Genomic DNA, 20,466 nt, shown 5'->3' with positions numbered 1-20,466 from the left:
TGGGAAAGGGTACACATTGATCTGGCAGGGCCAGTTAACGGATCTATGTGGTTGGTAGGTATTGATGCTTTGTCAAAGTGGGCAGAAGTGGACTGTCTCAAGACAACAAACTCTTCAACAATCATTCAACGATTGAGATCTTGGTTTAGTCGATATGGAATACCAAGTGAAATTGTGACAGACAATGGACCTCAATTTGTATCAAAGGAAATGGAAACATTTTTTGAGAAAAATTCTATCAACCACATAAAAACAACTCCTTACCATCCTAAAAGTAATGGACTTGTGGAAAGACTAATTCGTACTTTGAAAAGACGGTTCTACACAACAAAGCAGGATGTTGGAGATGGAATGCTAGCTCTTCAAAATGTTCTTTTTAGCTACAGAAACTCGCCTCAGAAAACAACTGGTAGGGCTCCGGCAGAATTGTTTCTCGGTCGTAGACTACCAACAATTTTTGACAATATAAAACCTAATCTTAGGAAAAAGATGGAGATGAAGCTTTGGAAAGAACAAGGGGGGGACAACAAAAAAAGTTCGAACTTTTGAGGAAGGAGAAGATGTGTGGATTAAGAATGAACATGGGAATGGTTGGTCAGCTGGAATGGTGAAAAATAAAAATGGACTGTACTCATATGATGTACTTTGTGGAGGTGTTATAAAAAGGAAACATGCGGACCAGATGAGACAAAGAATGGGAGCTGTTGAATCCGTGTAAAAAGAAAGAGGGGAAAAGTGTTAGATAGTTAAATGTATGAGTAATTAATACATCAGCTGATTTATTATTATTAAGTTTGTTAGTAAATATTCTGCTTAGTTTTGATGTGTTTAAGAATTCAATAAAATGGTTCTTTTATATTTTGAATATCATTTAGTGTAATTCTACAGCCGGTACCTTTACATTCCATCCCCATGTTAAAGTTGTCACCAGTTTTTTTCTTTAAACTCGTCGTAGTTGATGTGAGCTACCAACAGATTGCGCTGATCTAAATGACTAATTTCTGTCAAATACACAATGTTTTTTACCAAGTCAAACTTATAGAATGACTTATTATGATACATAGCAACTGTTACGACCCATCAACTTTGTCAGCAACAAAAAATAAGGTACAAAATAGAATTTAGGACACGCATTCGGTAACTGGCTCTCACAACTACATGTTTTTAATTTTAAAAAATGGCGACAGTTGGTCAGTAGAAAATGGACAGTAGATGGGATACTTCAGTATCCAATAGTCAATATGTGTAGGCCCACATTACATGTTTCTGGTCGAGTTTTCGACCACTGGATGACCACTAGTATATATAAATAAATCAATGGACTAACATAAATTCAAGAACGGAGGTAAATTGGACGTCACAGCAAGAATTCTTAAGTAAAAAATCAATAACTATTTGTAGAAATGAACGTCAGGCGCGCCATTTGACAGAGCGTCGCTAAAAAAGTACAAAATATCCAAAAAACACCACCAGGGTGTGCATGTCGTGTAGGATACTCGTTTCGGGTACGGTAGTGTAAGGCAGTCAGACAGAGAATGCTGAGGGAGTGAGTTCAGTTGTACATGTGCGGGGAGAATAGACTACGCCGATGCTATTTTGAGACTTGAGACTTGAGACTCCATGCGAGTGCGTAGTGACTTATGACGCTTATACTATCACCATTCCACCAGTGTTTTTTACTAAATAACAGCTTGTATTTAGCGAACCGTGGTGACTAACTTAGTTTAACTCCAAATAGGAAAGTTGTACAAATAATAATTGGCATTTATTTGCTACATTAAACTACATAAACTGTTACTGTGTGATTAATATTTCAACAAAAAAATCCCAAAGCCGATCCACCTACACAATATAACACGTAACATCAAAAGGGGACCGTAGCAACAAGAAACACTTTCCTTAAGGGGAGTTGAGGGTAATAAGATTAGCTCACTGAGCCTGTTGAAAAAAATATGGTAGTAATTTATGTTTGATCATTGATAGAAACATTTAAAACTAAACTCACATCGTTGTCATCGTCTAAGAAGCTTATTTGCAGGTCATCATCAAAGAGTAGGCTTCTTTCTAAGTCCAAGTTTGGTTGCATCTTTTTCTCCTCTTTTAGAAATACCTGAACAGTACAACATTTGATCTTTTCAACTTATAACAAATATTTTACCCACACATTAAAAGGCTTGAGTATGCCAATTACCTAGCTGTACTCTCTTAATAGATGGCATAAACAGTTTGAGTTTATACCAAATGTTGATCATTTGTGAAACACAAGAAAACCCATGTCTGCATTAGGATGAATCATACCAAAAGTGTTCTTATATGATTGTGGAACATATTGTTATAAAAAATTCAATTTACAAAAGTCCATTGACTATACAGAAAACCACCCAACCCCTCTAACAGACACTTGGATCATACCAATATCGTTATCTATATATAAAGCCAAAAGTACCCATGAACTTTTGAGAAAACTACAAGTCACACACCCATAAACCATATACTTAAAATGTTTGTCATTACGAGAAACCTTGCGCAAAAATTATCCATTTTTTCTTAAATTGCCCTTTAAGGTTGTAATTGCTTTCCAAAGGAAATTTTCCATACACCTAATGCTAAAAATACCTCAGCTGTATTCATTTGTATGTTATTCTTTCAATTTATTACCTTATTATAATCAGGTGAGATTATTTGTTTGTATTAGTAAGTTATTCTGTTTTGTTTATTTCAGCTTAACCTAACCAATCAATAGTTGTATCAAAGATTACATATTGCGTAGCATATGTAATCTTTGGTTTTATTAATACTTTATGACGTCAAAGGGGTGATGCTCGTGGGTAACAACTAGTTGTTAATAGTACCGTACCTTTTTAAAAGTGTCAAAAAGGTCATGTTAGCCTGTAGTGAAGTCACAACTTCAGACAGTTCATAATAAAACTCAAAAATATGTCGGGCGAAGCCGACAGACAACAGCTAGTTATTTATAAATGGTTATTCAACCTTACTGTACTCAGGTTGTGGAATACTTGGAGCAACACAAGGGTATGAGCAGTGGAATACTTGGAGCAACACAAGGGTATGAGCAGTGCAATACTTACAATTTGACACACACAAAATTACTATGAAAAAAATGTCAGTTTAACATGAGCCTGTAAATGGACTTACTTGGGCTTTTTTCTTCACATTGAAGGGCGATTGCATGAAAAACAATGTGATTCTGTCTTTTTCCGATTTTGAGACATAGGGGAGAACGTTGGAGAATAGACCAGTCTTTAGTTTCTCAGTAAAGTCTGGTGGAGGAGTCAACTTAGTTACAGCTTCTTTGTTGATTGTGGCATAATGATCCTTTCCTGCTAGCTTCTTCCACAGCTTAAAAGACAAGATGTAGCGAATGTATGAGGCTTCATACAGCCTCCCTGGTCTTTCTCTTAATACCCTCCTACAAAATCATATGGAACACTGAACAGGAGTCTTTATTATTTAAATCTGAAGAGAAATACATTTTTTAATATAGAGCTGAAAAACAGTAGAAATTGTCTAGAAAATAATACAAATTTAAGTGGTAGAATGGAGTCAGATGCCTTGTGTAGCCTTCTTACTATTTAAGACCACTTGTTTCTTTAACCAAGACTATTTATTGGAGGCCCAACAATCAAGGTTTGCTGAGTCCAGTTTAAAACCATCAAAGATTTTCTTTATTTAGAATCATATAGGTTGCCACTTTTGTTAGACAAAGACTATAACCATTTAGCTACTCAGCTAATCCACATTATACAGGATGTTTAGCAACTCTCTTAAGGTATTATTTCACGGTTTAGAAATAATTTAAATATCTACCTGTCTACAAGTCAATGATTTACTCACAGGGTTGCCATTTTGTATTTTTAAACGTTAAATACTATTTATTCAATAACCGTTATACTTACAACTTCAATATTTTGCATGAATTTTAGTACCAGTCAACATGAAAAAAATTCAAAATTTTGCAATTTAAAAGTTTAAAATGACGGCCATTTTAATTTTTTGAAAAGAATAACTATTGAACCGTGAACCTTGGTAAAAAAACACAGCAATATTATTCTTTATGAAAATATTAATAGGTACTGTAGACCCTCTTATCCAGACACCTTTTAACCGGACATCGGTTTAACCGGACATCGGTTTAACCGGACATCGGTTTAACCGGACTACACTCGGGGGAAATGACATCTCTTTAACCCAACAATTTTTATCAGCACATCCGTTTAACTGGACTAGATCGGCAGGAAGTGGGTGGTACTAAAACGACTGTTCTCGGGGGGAAGACTTGAGACCACTGATCACATGTCTAAATACAATGCTCTTCTAAATTTAAGTCAAATACTATATACAGTACGCATTTAAGCCTTCTTCTGTTTTACAATTTTTTGGGACGTCGGTTTAACCGGAAAACCCGTTATCCGAACTGGCCCCGGTCCCAAGGAGTCCGGATAAGAGGGAGTCTACTGTACAAGAGCTAAAGTGAGTTGTTGATCTTAACTTACGCCATTATGGGGCAGCAAATCTCGCTGTATTTCTTGATGAAGAATTTGGATTTCAAAACAGTGTCCAATATATGTTCTATTGATTTGTCTGTAAAAGAGAAAACATAAAACAAGTTTAACAACTATTTAGGTACTCTACTAAACTTTGATATTTTTAATAGAAAGGCGGATGAGTTTCCCAAGCACCTCATCCGGGGTGCCTACAGGGGGGTTTAATGTCACAAGCTGCAACATCGGCAGATTTTTTGGGGGGAATTTTGTGGTTATTATTGTAGACTTTTGGGGGGGATTCCAGCTGTGTAGTTTGTTAGAAGCACATAAAAGATTTATCACTTCCTCAATTTATTACTGGTGTTATTACACAATCACAATCCCATTTAAAATTACATCATTATCTTGTACATAATTTAATGATAGCTATAAATTTTTTTATGTATATGTGGATTTTCATTTCCTGGCTCATACATAATTTTTGCAAATTATAACAACTTCTTACATAATAGAATGTAGCACTGCAATTAGACCTAAATATTAAACCTCAAAATTCAAAGTGAAAGCTAACTTTTGACTCCAAAGGTTCAATATAGGTATTGTAAGGTAAACGTTACCATTTTGAGCTTCGGGTTTTGAGGTAAAGGGGGTTATAAGAGAATTTGTGCTTTTTTTCAGTTTCATGTTTTGATTTTTTTTTTTTTTTATCCCAAACCAAGTCAAGTGCAAAATTGCAAACAAATTGGCTCTATCTAATCTTGTTAAAACCGGAATGGATACAGAGTTTGAAATTATTAATCGTAAATAATTTATTTAAATAACATATGTATTTTGCTCCAAACTGCAAAGGAGGTTTTGAGACAGGTGGTTCATGAAAACAAAAAACTACATATTTTTCTACTTCAACGCCCGACAATACGGATTATATTGAACATTTAGGAGTAAAAAGTTAGATTTCACTTTGGATGTTAAGGTTAGGTCGTGTTTTTTGCTAACTTTACTGTACTACTATACTACTGCTGTAAAACGGTTTATGGCTGCAAAAGGGTCATTTGATTCTATGAAAGAGATTGACATACCTAGTACGACAATTTAATCAAGCTGTTTGAATTGTGTAGACAACTTTGAGAATGAAAACTATACTTCTGAGGTATTTAAATATTAGCCTATTTGTCTTAACTTGATTTTAAAAATTGCTTGGTACAAAATATTATTCCACTTAAATATAAATTGTATAATTAGTTTTAAGTTAGTTAGACCTAAACAATATTTTGTTACTTATATGACAAATTTACACCTTTAAAAATGTTAAATTATTTTAAAATATATCACGTCATGTAGTCCAAATTTAAATTACTTGCAAGTTTTTTTTTTCTCTTTGTGAGTAAAATCCATACCCCTTATTTGACTACTTTACTTTATCTTTTACTTCACTTTTTTTATTAATAATTAATGTTAATTTGACCAAACACTAAACAGTTTATTTTACTAATAAATTATTTATTCATTAAAATACAGAAGGTAGGCCAACTAAATGCTTTTTTGTTGCATTATAATTATTTATATATATAGTTCTTTCAACTGCTCCTATTGAATTGTCTTTCACATCTCTAAGGCAATTAATTGTTGGCACAGTATCAAATGTAAAATCTAAAACAAGTTAAAAATGATAGCTTACATATGATAAATATGTATATACAAATTGTTTTGAAGGAAGCGACTGTACGGTTATTCTTTGAAAATATGAATTATTCAAGCAGTGTGACATATTCTCAACTCAACTGAAAAATCAACCACCCAACCAACCCAATCTAACTTTAGTCCCCGGACCAAAAACCAGGCTTGGGAGCTCGCGACTAAGTTGCAGCGCAGCTAGATTGACAGGGAACTGCGGGGAATTCAGGTTTTGACGTTGGCAACGGCCACTGCAGAACACGTTACTGTTGACAACAACAATAGATGAACAATTGAAGATGGATACAATTTAATCTTGGTATATCAATGGTGGCTAATTAGTAGACTATGGTGTAAGTTTCTGCATTTTACCATTGCAAAAATGTAGTTTTGTAAGATCGTTGATTTACAGTACATCTCAATGACTGCTATGTTTTATCTATGGTACTACACCTTATAAATACGTACAGACAAACATTGGCTTTTGAAAATCAATATGATTTCTTTCAGAGATCAAAAACATTAGGTAGGCCTAATCATTTAACAAAGATTACCCTGTGTGTGGAACGGTAACATCTGAAACTCGATTTTATGCAATAAAAAGCTTCAAAATTAAACAGCAATTGCCCTGTATAATATATGGGTATTGACGGAAATAAAAATAAAAAGTATTTTAAGTAATTGCGGAGGTTATGATTGTGTGAAGCAAAGGTATATCTTTTAATACCTACAAAAAAATTTTGGTCAATTTTAAAAATTTTAAACATGACACTCTTTTATTTAATTTTCCTGTAGGGAAGTAGCTATTACCGTAGGTAGCACTTAGTTCCGGCACCGATATACTTTTCCATTTTGATGTCCCTACAGGCCAAAAACACTATTCGTTCAAATGTTTATATATGTATAGCTAATATATTATACATACGTCCATGAACGTGACAACTTGAGTAATTTTTGTCTGATTTTGATAAAATTTGGCATGAAAGTGTAAGGTGCGATAAACCTTAATAAGTTCGTGAACCAGGATGATCAGACCATGGGAACCCGGGGTTTTATGGGATAAAAATAGCTCAATTTTAACCCCTAAAACATAAATCCTTATCTTTAAAATATTTTAAAGAGTATAAAAAACAAATTAGTATCTTAAAATGTTTTATACGGTTATTGGCTACAGAGATTTGTACCGATTTTGTTGAAAAAGGCAACAAATCAATACAAGTTAACGCGAAGAACAGTCAGCTGTTTTGAACAATAGATCGGTATAGACCAGAATGCACCACGCACTAAAAGAGTAGAGGGGATAGGTCTAGTCGGATGGTCATTTGCTTCCACCAGCCCCAGTTCGTTTCCTAGCTCCTGTTTAACTAGTTCGGTAAAGCCTTTCGTCCGTGCAAATTAAATTCATCTCGCGGCGTTTGGTCGGATAAATTTTCATTTCCTCGAAATCGTTTAGCCTATATCCCTAAGGGATATATTTGCAACGCGGTTGGAAATTAGAATCAGTTTTGTAATTCGAAAAGTGTCAAAAGTTTGTTTTAACCGGCCAACGAAGTCCGCCATTTGAAAATTCACGTTCGTCACGCAAGTTCAAATTGATCGCGTTTTTGAATAGAATACCGGCTAGTTACAATTCCCCATCCCTATCCTTCAAGTAGTGTTTGTGTTTAGTGTGGACGTCCGAATTTGTAAGTAATTTGTGTTATTTATTTGTTAAATTTAGAATTCAGTGAGTCGCACATTGTAATTTTCCTGTCATATTTTGTTATTTCATGTCAAATGATCACATGGTTTCCAGGTTCGAATTCAAGTCACTGATTCTTGTATCCATTTATAGTGTAATAATCTGTAATATTTTCTAAGCTGTGATAATCAAATAGTATTAAGAACAAATAGACGAAAATGTTTTTATAGGGAAATTCAGAGTTAGTTAATAAGATTTTCATCGTGTTGGAATTTTTACACAGAGTCATTATCAATTTTCATTGTTGAGTAAATGGTACAGTTCTTTTAAAGAGTGTCACAGTCAGTATCTTTTGGGGGAAATAAATTAATGTCAGAGGAGGGAGCAGGTAGCTGGTTCGATTGATGCGGAAGTGTTGTCGGAGGTTGTGTCAGTTTGAACATAGATGAACCGCCAAAGTACCAAATTAGCTATAAAGTAATAAAGCAACATTCTAATAAACATTACTACGATTGAACACAATATTGTTTAATCAGTTGGACTGCGAGACGACCTACGTTTTTTAATCGTTGGCCAACGAAAAGGATTTGCTTGGTACTGGTCATCTCAAACCATAAATTAAATACCACTCTTCCGTTAATACTTTCGCGATCGGTGTGAAACCGCACCGTACCTCCCCTTTGATAAATTCATTCAACCGTTTCAATAATTTCCAACTGATTGTGTAACTCAAGGTCATTTTGATTATATAAAACACAAACAGCAACTGTAAATTGAAAAGTGTAATTATCAAATTCTGTGCAATAAATTCAAATTGTTACTCATTTTATAGTTCTCAATAACCTTGGTAAATCATTATTAGTAGTATTATTCAAACATTGAAATAAAGGTAATTCAGTAAATCATAGGCCCCTACAAAAGATTCACCTTTTAAGTGCAACACTAAATAATAGTGTAGTAGTGAACAAATTAAATTCAGTGTAGATTAAGATTGGTTATTATTTTGAAATCAAAGGTATTACAGTCTGGAAGAACTTCAAACAGTACCAAGAACGTTCCCTAAGGACCTTTGGGGAGTATTCTTATTTTACAGGGCCCACACAAATATTTCTTTAACATCAAGCTTCCACTGCCAAGCTCTGTTTTGTATTTTTACTTCCAAGTTCTTCCAACCCAGGGGCAACCAAGATTTGTAAAGAATTCACTTTGAGAGCATTGCAAGGTGTATTTAAATACAATATTTAAATATATGAGTGAAATAAGCAGGGTTTCTTTATTTTTTCTTTACAGATTATTCAAAAAATCGTAAATTTAAAATTCCCATTTTGTCTTATTCTCTTGGAGAATAAGTTAACTGTTGTAGTTTGGTCATTTATGGTTATATTTTGATGGAACTTGACAAATTTATTAATTTTATAAAAAGGTGTTAATATTTTGATAAAAAACACACTTTATTGCCCTCCCTGTAGCAGCATACCTACATGTAGGTAGTTTTAGTTACTTGTTAAACCTAAAGAAGCTATTTAAATAAATTGCATTGAAAGTCCCATTAGGTTATTGGATATTCGTTAGTCTGTAGGTTTTCTGTGGAGGGGTTATTGATATACTGTATATTTTATTATACTCCAAATAATCTAAGTACTCCATTTTGATGTAACTAGCACTTGGTCAATGACACTGAACTGAGCTCAATCACAACGCAATAAAAATAAAACGATTATGACTGTGACCTATTTGCAGTTTTTTATGTTTTGTTTATTATCTCTTCACTCTTTCGTAGAGGGTGAGTGGGGGGGTAGGCCTATGTATGCGGTCGCTAATTTTTTCTTGGCTAATAAAATATTTATTATTAAGGTACGGGTGCTTATAACCAAACTCTCAGTTGAAATAAATTCTATTTAGGGTCCATTTTTTTTATTGCAGTTAACGGTAAAAACAAAAAACAAATAATCTTTCGTTAAATTTAGCTTTCTGCAAGATTTTTTTTTTAATTTTGAACAACAGAAACCTAAAAAAAAACTTTTATCAAATATACTTTGAGAGTAATGAAATTGTTTGGAATTTAATAACGAATTCCAATATAACATTCTTTTTGTTAATATGTAAACAATTAACTTGCTAATGAGGTAATACCGGCATGATGTCGACTTAGACCTGCCCTCTGGCAGGACTAAAGTTGGGGACTAAACTCACTAATTTTTATGACGAAAATATATTATTACTTAGTCCCGAAATCAGTCTCCCAAACCCACCGAGACTATCTCTTAGGCTGGCGCCTAAGTCTACTTGACTCCCAAACCAACAATATTTAGGCGCGAGATTATCCCTGCACAAGTTAGTCGCGCGCCTAACTGATCCCGAGCTCCCAAACCCGTTTTCTAGGCGGCAGCCTAAATACCGGAAATATCCGGTTCATAGTCGCGGACTAGCGCTAATACCGAGCTCCCAAACCGCCTCTTAGTATATTTTAAAGCTCTTCCAAAGAATCAAAAGACCCAGGCCTAGTCCTAATTATTAAGGAGGGCCTATATATGAATTGATTAGGTTACAATGAGGGTAGCAAAATCACTATCTAGTTCATAAGATTTAGATTGCATAAAGTACCTTTAACACAACACAAAAATACAGGAAACTAAAAAACATTTTAAGCCTTAAACAGCCACATCTAACAATATAAGACAAGATACAGAACATGTAATGACATAATTTGAGACCGAGTAGGCTTGAATAACGAAAAAAACAACAACTATGCTTGTGGTTGTCAATAGAAAAATAAAATATCTATAAAAAATATTTTAACTTGTACCGTACCGACTTTTTCGGTGCACCGCAGACCTCTACTGAACACATTTTAAAACTATTTATAAAATCCATCAAAGTTTCGGTTTTGGTTTTGAGATTCGAAAATTCTGGTTTCAACCATCACTAGAGCAGACACTATAATGAGTATTGTCATATCCTTTAGTCTATCTAGACAACATATGGTTTAGTTAATTTCAAATAAGGTCAAGACAGATGATTATTGTTGTTCAAAGGTTTATTGTGGACATTTTCCATCACGAATGTAAAAAAAAAAAAAAAAAAACATTCGTGATGGAAAATGTCCGCAATAAACCTTTGAACAACATTAACTCACCATCACCAACAATGAACTTCAAACAAAGATGATTATTGTTTTCAATGTTTACATTTTACTTTTATAGTTGATCATAACAATTTATATAAGAGTTTAATTTTAGTTATTTCAATAAAAATAGATACCAGGCCACCCGTTTGAGTCACAACAATTATTATTACAACTCTGAGGCTGCATGGTTGTGAAACAACACAAACTTTTAAAATAACAAGTATAGCTGTTGCTCAAATTCGAGCAATTGCTAAGTATTGCAGGCGTAATTTTAAAACGAATAAAAATCATAATTTCTTATGACTAGATTTGACTCAAATTGAAAGATTATGGAAATACTCAAGCTATACATAACAGATCGATATAATCAAAATTTCTTGTAAATATCTTATCATTTTTCAAAAGCTGTTCTTGTTTTTTAGTGTTTTCCAGGGGTGCCCACAGGGGGGTTTGATGTCGCAAAATGTGACATCAGAATTTTATTTGGGGGGGATTTTATGATTTTGGGGGGGATTCAAGCCAGTGGTTGGTTAAAAGCACATAAAAGATTAATCAGATAATTTTTACGACCTCCTTAATTTATTACTGGGGTAATTATGAAATCAAAATCCAGTTTGACATTTTATCTTGATTAATAAATCATTTTATAATTGCTATAAAATATATAGATACTTTTATGTGGATTTCCACTTTCTGACTCATATCATGTTTGACAGTGAGAACAACTCCATGCCAAAGGATTGTGGTTGCTTATTAAATTGTATCTGCAATTTGAGTTTGTTTTTACCTTTCCATTATGAACTCATTCTCAAATAGTATCATTGCCTTGAGGACCTATTGATGGTTTTTTAGGTTTGTTTATTATAATATATTCTTGATTCATAAAAAACCAGTATTATGATAATGATAATCATTTTGCTATTTTTACAACATGAACAACAACATGAAAGCTTGTAATAATATTTTGGCTCTCCCAAATAATTATGCCTGGGTCATTTATTCATTGGAAGAAATTGACATACTGTTGGTACTGTGACAATTTAATTAAGGTTTTTGATAGGCTATGTGTTTACGTTAACTTCAAGAACTGAAACACATGATTCTGGATTAATTAAATTGCATTTGTTATTGTCTTTTCTTGAATCTAGAAAGAGCTTCAAACAAATTTTACTAGTCTTAGAATAGATATATAATTGTTTTTTACCCCACACTACACTATTTTGACGAACTTCCCTTGCAAGGATTTAGTCCAGAAAACAGCTGTTTGTCCTTAATCAAATGGGGTTTCATACAGTACTACTGTACTGTAATGAGTTTTGCCGGACACCAAACAGCTGATTATACTGTGTTTGGGTGGCAATGTGTGGTTATAACAAAAACAATGACTAATGATTTTTAGTCCTTTAGTTGGTGGTAATATAGGGATTTGAACGGATTTAGTAGTATGGCGTAAACTATCGTACGTCACTCGTCCAAAATGTGTTGGCCGCGATCGTATAAAAAAAAACCACTACTCGACTTCCTTTCGCACGGGATTCAGGACTAGTAACGTAATATACTATTTTACCACACTATGATGTTTTTAACTGTTTTACATATAGGTACACTAATTGGTGGCTGAAAGTTACGTTTTGCAGGCCATGCCAGCTGTCATCGTCATTTGGGGATCGAGCAGGTTTTTACATCCCTAGGGCCGCAAAATAAGCTGCCCGTTTTAAATACACAATCAGTATCCATAGCATTGCAATAGAGTTGTTTTTTTGTCACCGCTGCCTAGCAACTATTTATTATTATTTTTGCTGATTCCACAAATTATTTATCCACATGACCTTAAAGTTGTAGTTGTGTTGACTATATCAGTGTGCAGTGCATTATCATTGAGGTGAATTAGTGGTAATAGGGTATAGTGTGGGGTGGTGAATAATAGTGTTCGTACCACGGACTGAAATGGTTTTGCAGTTCTCGATCGTTTTAAGTCCTCGACCTCGTATCGAACTTAAAAACTACCTCGAACCAGCAAAACCTCATTTTGGCCCTAGGCACGAAAAATACTATTAAGTTTAGGCCTAGTAATATTTTTGAGACTGAATATTTTACACTTATTTAAAAAGGACCAAACTCAGAAGTGGATTAAAGGGCAATTTAGAAAATATCTCAAACGTTTTGACATAACTTCAAGTACTTTCTCCCCTACAATTTAATATGGTAAAAGAATTGTTTATGTAAAAACCCTGATCCCAAAAAAGTGGTTTTCGAAGTGATGTGTGTGTCTGTATGTATGGTACAGAGCTACAGACCACGCCTGTGGTCCGAGTCCGATTTTGATGAAATTTGGTATTTTAGGTACCAATCCATGGTCTCTCCAGATGTTTTTTTTTCATTTTGGATTTTTAATAGTGATATTCCATAAAACCCTATAAAATAATGGATAAATAAAATTTTCTCAGAATTGGCCTGAACGATTTTGATTAAAAATGAACATGTTATACTCTTTGACTATTACAAAAATTGTATAAACCCTCTATGCCGTAAAAATTATGGTTCAAAAGTTATTGCAACTTTTGTGATTTTCCCTTTTAAAACCTATTAACTCATGGAAAATCGGATAAAAAAAACTACATGGCCAATTTCGATTCAAATTGTGTGCATGTTAAAAATCCAACTCATTTAAATTAAAACTAAGCTAACAAATAGTTTGCTACTAGAGTTTTAAAGGAAAATTGTCCATTTAAATTGGGTTAAAAGTTTGATTCAAACGCTTAAATTCCCATAAATTTAAAGAAGTGTCGGGGGCACCCCTTCCCTCCCCGCATTAAACATAACTATGGGATAGCCCCCAGACCTTCCGGCATGGGTTAAACAACAAATTTGGGGGGGATTCTGCGACGTGAGCTTTGGGGGGGATGGGCACCCCTGGTGTTTTCTACATATAGCCTTACTCATAGCCACATTAGGTTGTCCTTAATAGCGATTAAATAAAAAAAAAACATTTCTATTTCTTCTCCCTGGTGGTGTTCTATGACTTTCCTATGTTTCCATAGTTTGCAAATCAGCTCTTTCAATGATTACTAAGAAATGCAGCACAGTGTTAATTCAGTTTTCTTTTTAGTATATCAAATTGTCCAGGCTTTCTCTCTTTTTTCCATTGTAATATTTACGCCAACCCAAATTCAAATAGTAAATATTTAATTTCAACTAAGTCAGTAAATGTGTACGTAGCAAACTGTTAAATTAGCACACTTGTTGACTGTTTAAAATTAACACATGTTATTCTTCTCACTTTTAATTTCTGACAACAGCTGGAGTTTCATAACAAATGTTTGTTTCCCATGTCAATCTTATGGAGAAATACAAAACTTTAAAGGGCCCCTGGGCCTCACTCTCTAATTATTTCCCTAAAAAGAAAGTTTCCTGCACAACTTCATGTTACGCTCTTTCCAATGACACCAAAAACAAGTCAATCGGTTCAGTAGTTTAGGAGGAGTAATTGTCACAAAAACCCTGCTTGCGTATTAAATAAGTATAGATTATACTTCAGCTGAGCTGAGCGTTGGCGTTCCGGATCAGGATCATCTTACATCTTACATACTTTGGCCTCACCGAAATCTGTCAGATATGGGAGTTACAGTGTACTTTTATATGTTTGTGACAAATTAATTATGATTTGTAAATAAAAAGGTAAAGATTATTCTTCAATTATTTCACCGGTGTTTTCTTTTTTAACTAAGCCGGTATTTAGGCCTTGAAAGACACCAAAATCAACATATTGTTCCCGAAAACAGTATATATAAATATTTGGACAAATGGTGTTTTTGGCCTCTGGGGACATCGAAATGAAAAAGTAAATCGGTCCCAGGACTAGGTCTTACCATGCCACCTATGGTAAAAGCTACTTCCCTACAGGGAAATTTGCTTAATGGTTTTGACTACAAGATCCCCGTCCGTAGAACGGGCACACAGCTAGTAAACATAAAAAAGTGTGTGCATTTGAATGGCCAGTGTTTTTGGCCTTACGGGACATCAAAACAAAAAAAGTAAAAAAAAATTGGTTCTGGGTGTTAGACTTACAATAATATATTATTCCCTATAAGGAAACATGCAAAAAAGGAGCAGTTGAGACCACTTTATTCTAATTATAAAATAAAAAGCTGCTGACATTCTCAGGAAACTAATCTCCTGATAATCAGCCAAATTAGCCCAGTTTTCTGAAATTAGTACTCACCTAAGAAGATGAACAAAGATGTGCAAATTCTTTCAGCGATTTTCTTGGGATGTTCCCTTCCCCTCCTAAAACAAAACGGAGTTTTATTTAGTTTCCAGTAGAGAAAAAAAGGATGAAAGTAGAAATTAATAGCCCAAAATTAGATTATAAACAATTATTTGCTGTTAATAAAGTTGGTCTAAGATAAAAAATAAAACGTATAAAAATAATAATAACAGTAAGGGTAGTATAACAACAGGTTTGCACGCCTTATTTGTAACAAAAGGATTACTTGATAGCTGCTTAATTAACTTTTTTGTCTTTATAGGAATGAATTTGGATCTGTAACTGTTAGGCAATGAACAAATCTTATTAGGTGAGGAGGAACAGTCACGACCATTTATAAACTGTTGCTGATTCAAAGTCTGTTGTCAGTTTATTGCAAATAAATTGAAACAAAGAATTTATTAATGTTTCTGACATTAATATAAGTTTTGTCTGGACCTCGCTAACAGCGCTGGAATTGCTTTAACTAATTACTTCACAAACTTTTGAGGCCACAGAGATAACACAAAGCATAAAAGATTATACTAGCTAAAGAAACGTAGAAGCTTAAATCATAGCCCTGAACTCACCTTGAAGATTTCAGTTCTATGTCAATGTACACTGCCATGACGTCGCTCATTTTTTCTAGATAGCATGTGTGTTCTAATGGCTGTAAAAAAAAGGCAATTCAATTAAGTACCATAGCTATCTGATTTTTACTTATTTTTTGTAAATTTGATACAGAAGTCTGTTAACAATGTTAGGTGTTTTTTTTTTGTTTTTAAGGGAGAGGAGGGAAAATGCTTTTGCGCACACAGGTAGCCAGCCTGTAGTGTGAGACTCCTGGATCTATCACAGACTACTCATTAAAAAAACCCCTCTACTCTGTTGGACACAGACCTGGAATTGTCAGGCCAACATGTGACCTAAGCCCTCAGGGCTCTCACCATTTTTGGCATTTAGATACTTTATGTACTTTATGACCTACACCGCATTCCGGTCAAGGTCGAGCTTCTTGGCGCGGAGAATACCCTGGATGTAATGTGACACACAGGTCCAATTGTCCTCACCCTCTGTCATCATCGGTATGACCGTGTCCACTGACAGCAGTCCTACTAACTGTTGAGCCTCCAGGGGGGGCCATTCCCAACGCTGGCAGTGGAAAAAGGTATGTTCCACGTCATCGGGAATGCCTGGGCAGTATATGCAATCGGGTGACACGGCTTTGCCCATCCTGAACAGGTACGACCGGAAAAAGCCGTGACCCGTCAGAAATTGGGTGAGGTAGAAGTCCACCTCTCCGCACTGCCAATTAACCCAAGGTTGGACTTGCTGTATCAGTCGCCTGGTCCAGCGTCCCCGAGTCTCCTGTTCCCAGCTCTCCTGCCACAGCTGGTAGGTGCAGGTGCGTTCCTCTGTTCATGCCTGGTCCTCCCCACGGCGCTGATAAATTGCCTTTCTCTCTGCCGCCAAAAGTTTGACGGGGATGACTCCAGCAACCACCAGGACAGCGGGTTCGGACACTGTTCGGTAGGCGGATGCAACTCTTAGTGCTGCCTGACGCTGCACTCGGGCGAGCCGCATCCTATATACCTCCTTATTGAGAGCGTCTGCCCACACCTCAGCACCGTACAAGAATACGGACTGGACAGAAGACATTAACAGCCTTCTACGGCTGGACCGAGGACCTCCGACATTGGCCATCAACCGACTAAGAGAGGAGACCACCCTAGCGGCCTTGTCCGCCGTACGGAAAATCTGATCCCGCCAGCTAAGCTTGCTGTCCACCATAATCCCAAGGTACTTGGCAGAACGAACGGTCTGAACTTTGACGGCCCCCACCCTCAACGGCACGATGGTGTCAATCCGTTTTTTTGTTAATACTGTATCACGATCTCAGTTTTGCTCAAAGCAAGCGAGAGACCGTGGTCTGTCATCCATGCGTTTATGGTACGCATAACTCGGTTCAGCTTTAGCTGAGCCAGCTCAACGCTACGTGCAGCTATCAAAACTGCAACGTCGTCTGCGTACCCAACCAAAACAGTTTCCTCAGGCATTTCAGACCTCAGGAGGCTGTCATATGCGACATTCTGACAATCTGATTTACACAACAGTTTACGTAACCGTTAACAGTTAATCTGAACAGTTTACGTTAGTCAATTGTACAAATTAATGCTAACCAGGTACGCCAGCCGCAACAGACGGGCTTTTTGTCCATTGTTGTTGTAGTTAGTGCTAAGAAGCTATTTTTTGTACAAATATTTGTAAATAAAAGCACTTTTTCATTCATTTCATTCATTCATTCATTCATATGCGACATTCCAGAGGTCTGGGCCGAGTATAAAACCTTGGGCAGCACCGGAAGTGACACTCGTCGTCTGTGGGTCCTCTGTAGTTTCATACATGAGGAGGCGGAACCGGAGATAATCCTCTATGATACGCATGAGGTATGCAGGAACGTGGAAGGTGTTCTCCAGAGCATCTAGCATATCGCACCACCTCGCAGAATTAAATGCGTTTCGCACATCGAGAGTTACGAGCAGCACAACCCTACAAGAGTAGTGGTTAAAATCCTCAGCTCTCATCACGGCTTGCTTCACCTCCTCAACAGCGTCAACCGTAGATCGCCCCATCCTGAATCCATACTGGCGAGGGGACAGGTCCCCCGCAGCGACCACGGCTGAATTCAGTCGGGAACGGATCAACTTCTCGAGGACTTTGCCAGCCGTATCCAACATACCAGAGGTCCGTAAGAGGATGGCAGGTCTGGGTCTCCTTCCCCTTCCCAACAAGCACAAGCTGTTTTCCAGCACGAGGGGAAAACTCCTTCGACTAGGCAGGCGTTGTACATGTGCAAAAGGATCAAGGGGTTAATGTTAGGTGTAACAGGTAACTGAACGATATTATTTCTTTTAGCAAATTTCCCATAAGGAATAAATTATTAATGTAGGTTTCATGGTAAGAATCGGCCTGGGACCGATTTACTTTTTCGTATTGAAGTTGTGACGCAAAATTCTAGGGGGGGAATAAACCAGTATTCACCAAAGTCAGGCTAGGCCTACCCTAGAACCAGCCACACTCAAATTTCTTCCCCGGAGTGCTCAGAAGGAGCCGAGAAAAATCCAGGGGTCGATACGAAGTTGTCACGGCTTTGACTGATCAATTTATTGAACTTAAATCGAAGGCTCAGAGCTCAGGAAACGTTCAGGAAATCCTGCAGACGCTCAGTTGGAGCTATATATCATCCTTACCTTCGTTAAAGTGTTTTGTTAAATTTTGCCTAACCTTTGGAATGACTCTGTGGGGCCGACGAGTATTCAATCTTATCCAATGTGATGTAAATACTCGTATTAAACTGCAACTAATTAGTTAAAGGTACGTTGGTAATCGATCTAATATAAAATGTAAGGTCAAACAATTCCTACAGAGTCGTCGGGGCATATTCAATATAACTGAACGGATAATTTATCGTGATATGATTGAAATCAATGTTAATAGCCTCAAATCGGCCTGCTCCCAAGACTTGATTCTTTCACCCGCCAAAAGACGGGGTTTAGAACTCAGACGACAAGTCTCGGGGTATTAAACGACGAATTGACTAGAATAATTTAAGTAATAACTAATCGCTAAACGAACAGAATAAACGTAATTTCGTAGCAAATTAATTTAAACGAACCGAAAGATATCCACCGCTAGTTACTGGCAGGCAGGAACTGGCGGGTTTTATGCAAGTCGGCGAAAACGAAGTTATTAGAATTTATATCATTAGAATCGGGATGTAAAGAAAGCGAAAAGGTACAATAGATTAAAATAAAAATAACATCAAACGTGAAAAGGTCCTAACTAAGTATGCTAGCTAACCTTCGTAACAAAATCGTACAGTCGTGTCGATTATCGTGCGAGCGTAGATGTAACGACGAAGTTACTTCGAAGACGGCGTATGAACGAATAATCATGTCTTGGAGTAAAATCCTTCGTTCCTGCCCGCTCGAGGCTTACGCGCTCAAGCGGCGAACTCAAGTACTACTAGACAACAGCTGATCGCAAATTCACTTGTTGAGCTCTTGAGCTGGCCTAGTTCTCGTCTGTCGTCTGTCAACAAATAAACACTAGTTTGGGGTTATGTCGTCGTCGGCGTTAAATACCTGTAAAATCGGCCGGTTTAACTTTATTATGTGAAACGAAGTGCTATTATGAATAAATATGTAGTTGTGGATGTGTTTGTGTACTTCACTGTGAATAAAAATAGGCCTACGTTCTTTGGCCCATAACCCAAGCTATGGCCAACACATAGACCTAGGAGTAGGCTATTGTGGTTAAAAATCGGGTAAGTTCTGATGTTCATTTATTCGTAGTACGTTTTTACCCCCCTTAAAATTTGGTACCTTACAAAGTCCCCAGAGAACAAAATCACCATCCGTTCAAATTCATATCCATACTATTATATAAAAATCTAATTGAGTCTGTCTGGATGTGTGTTAGGTACTATTTAACATAAAAACTACAGAACTGACTGGGCTTAAATTTTACAAAAATATAGCTACCATACCAAGGATGGTCATAGGACAATTCACATTTTGATACTGACCGTGGGCTTTGCCCCTTTGGCATTAAAAGTTCTGAGGAAAAGTAAATATTGATTGGTCTCCATGGCTGTAATGAGAACAATCATTATGTTTACATTTACTTTGACATTTCAATGTAAACCAGAAGAAATGCCAAATTTCAATGTAAACCAGAAGAACTGCCAAATTGCTTATTTCACAATTTCAGACAGCTGATCCAAAGAAATAAAATATTACTAGTGGCTTGTAAGGACATAAGTCCCTAACAAACTCAATTGTAAAAACACATTATTGTAATATTTAAACAAAATCAGAATCAAATTATCTATGTGTCAGGATAGATATCACAGTAGGCCTACAACATATCTTTTGTGTAAAAACAGTTTGTTGTTTGTCTTTGTTTGCTTTCGTGGATGCTATTATCAATAAATAATTTGAATTACTTCAGAGGTTTAACTCTACTAAAGTCAGCAATGTTAGGGAATAAATATTGGCTTAGGTAGCTATGGTCTTTTGGTTAGTGATGATAAAACGGCTTCCCTGATTGAAATATTGGAAATTGTCTTTGTCAAATATGAAAAGGCAAATAAAGGTGTGTTTTAAGCGTGGTTCTTGGTCAAAGCCGCTTAATTAGCACCCCGGCCCAGTTATTATTTCTAGGTTTATGC

The 20,466-nt window shown here is 36.0% G+C and overlaps 1 protein-coding gene across 2 annotated transcripts in view; it reads right to left on the bottom strand.

Annotated features, from left to right (window-relative positions):
- LOC128994127 (uncharacterized) overlaps nucleotides 1–20,466 on the bottom strand; it is a 58,692-nt gene that overhangs the window by 25,259 nt on the left and 12,967 nt on the right. For both annotated transcript variants that reach the window (XR_008490870.1, XM_054418418.1), the window contains exons 4-8: nucleotides 15,824–15,903; nucleotides 15,210–15,274; nucleotides 4,515–4,602; nucleotides 3,157–3,430; nucleotides 2,006–2,110 (exon numbers count right to left, since the gene is read on the bottom strand). Coding sequence is in view for 1 of the 2 variants with exons in the window: in XM_054418418.1 (XP_054274393.1) it covers nucleotides 2,006–2,110; nucleotides 3,157–3,430; nucleotides 4,515–4,602; nucleotides 15,210–15,274; nucleotides 15,824–15,903 (612 nt within the window). In the remaining variant the exon portion in view is untranslated. The remainder of the gene's footprint in view (nucleotides 1–2,005; nucleotides 2,111–3,156; nucleotides 3,431–4,514; nucleotides 4,603–15,209; nucleotides 15,275–15,823; nucleotides 15,904–20,466) is intronic.

This window comes from Macrosteles quadrilineatus, unplaced genomic scaffold (genome assembly GCF_028750875.1).
Source record: "Macrosteles quadrilineatus isolate MER2022 unplaced genomic scaffold, UCM_ALF_1.0 Scaffold_5__1_contigs__length_97177068, whole genome shotgun sequence".
Classification (NCBI taxonomy): Eukaryota; Metazoa; Arthropoda; class Insecta; order Hemiptera; family Cicadellidae; genus Macrosteles; species Macrosteles quadrilineatus.
This window is presented reverse-complemented; position numbering and strand designations above follow the sequence as displayed.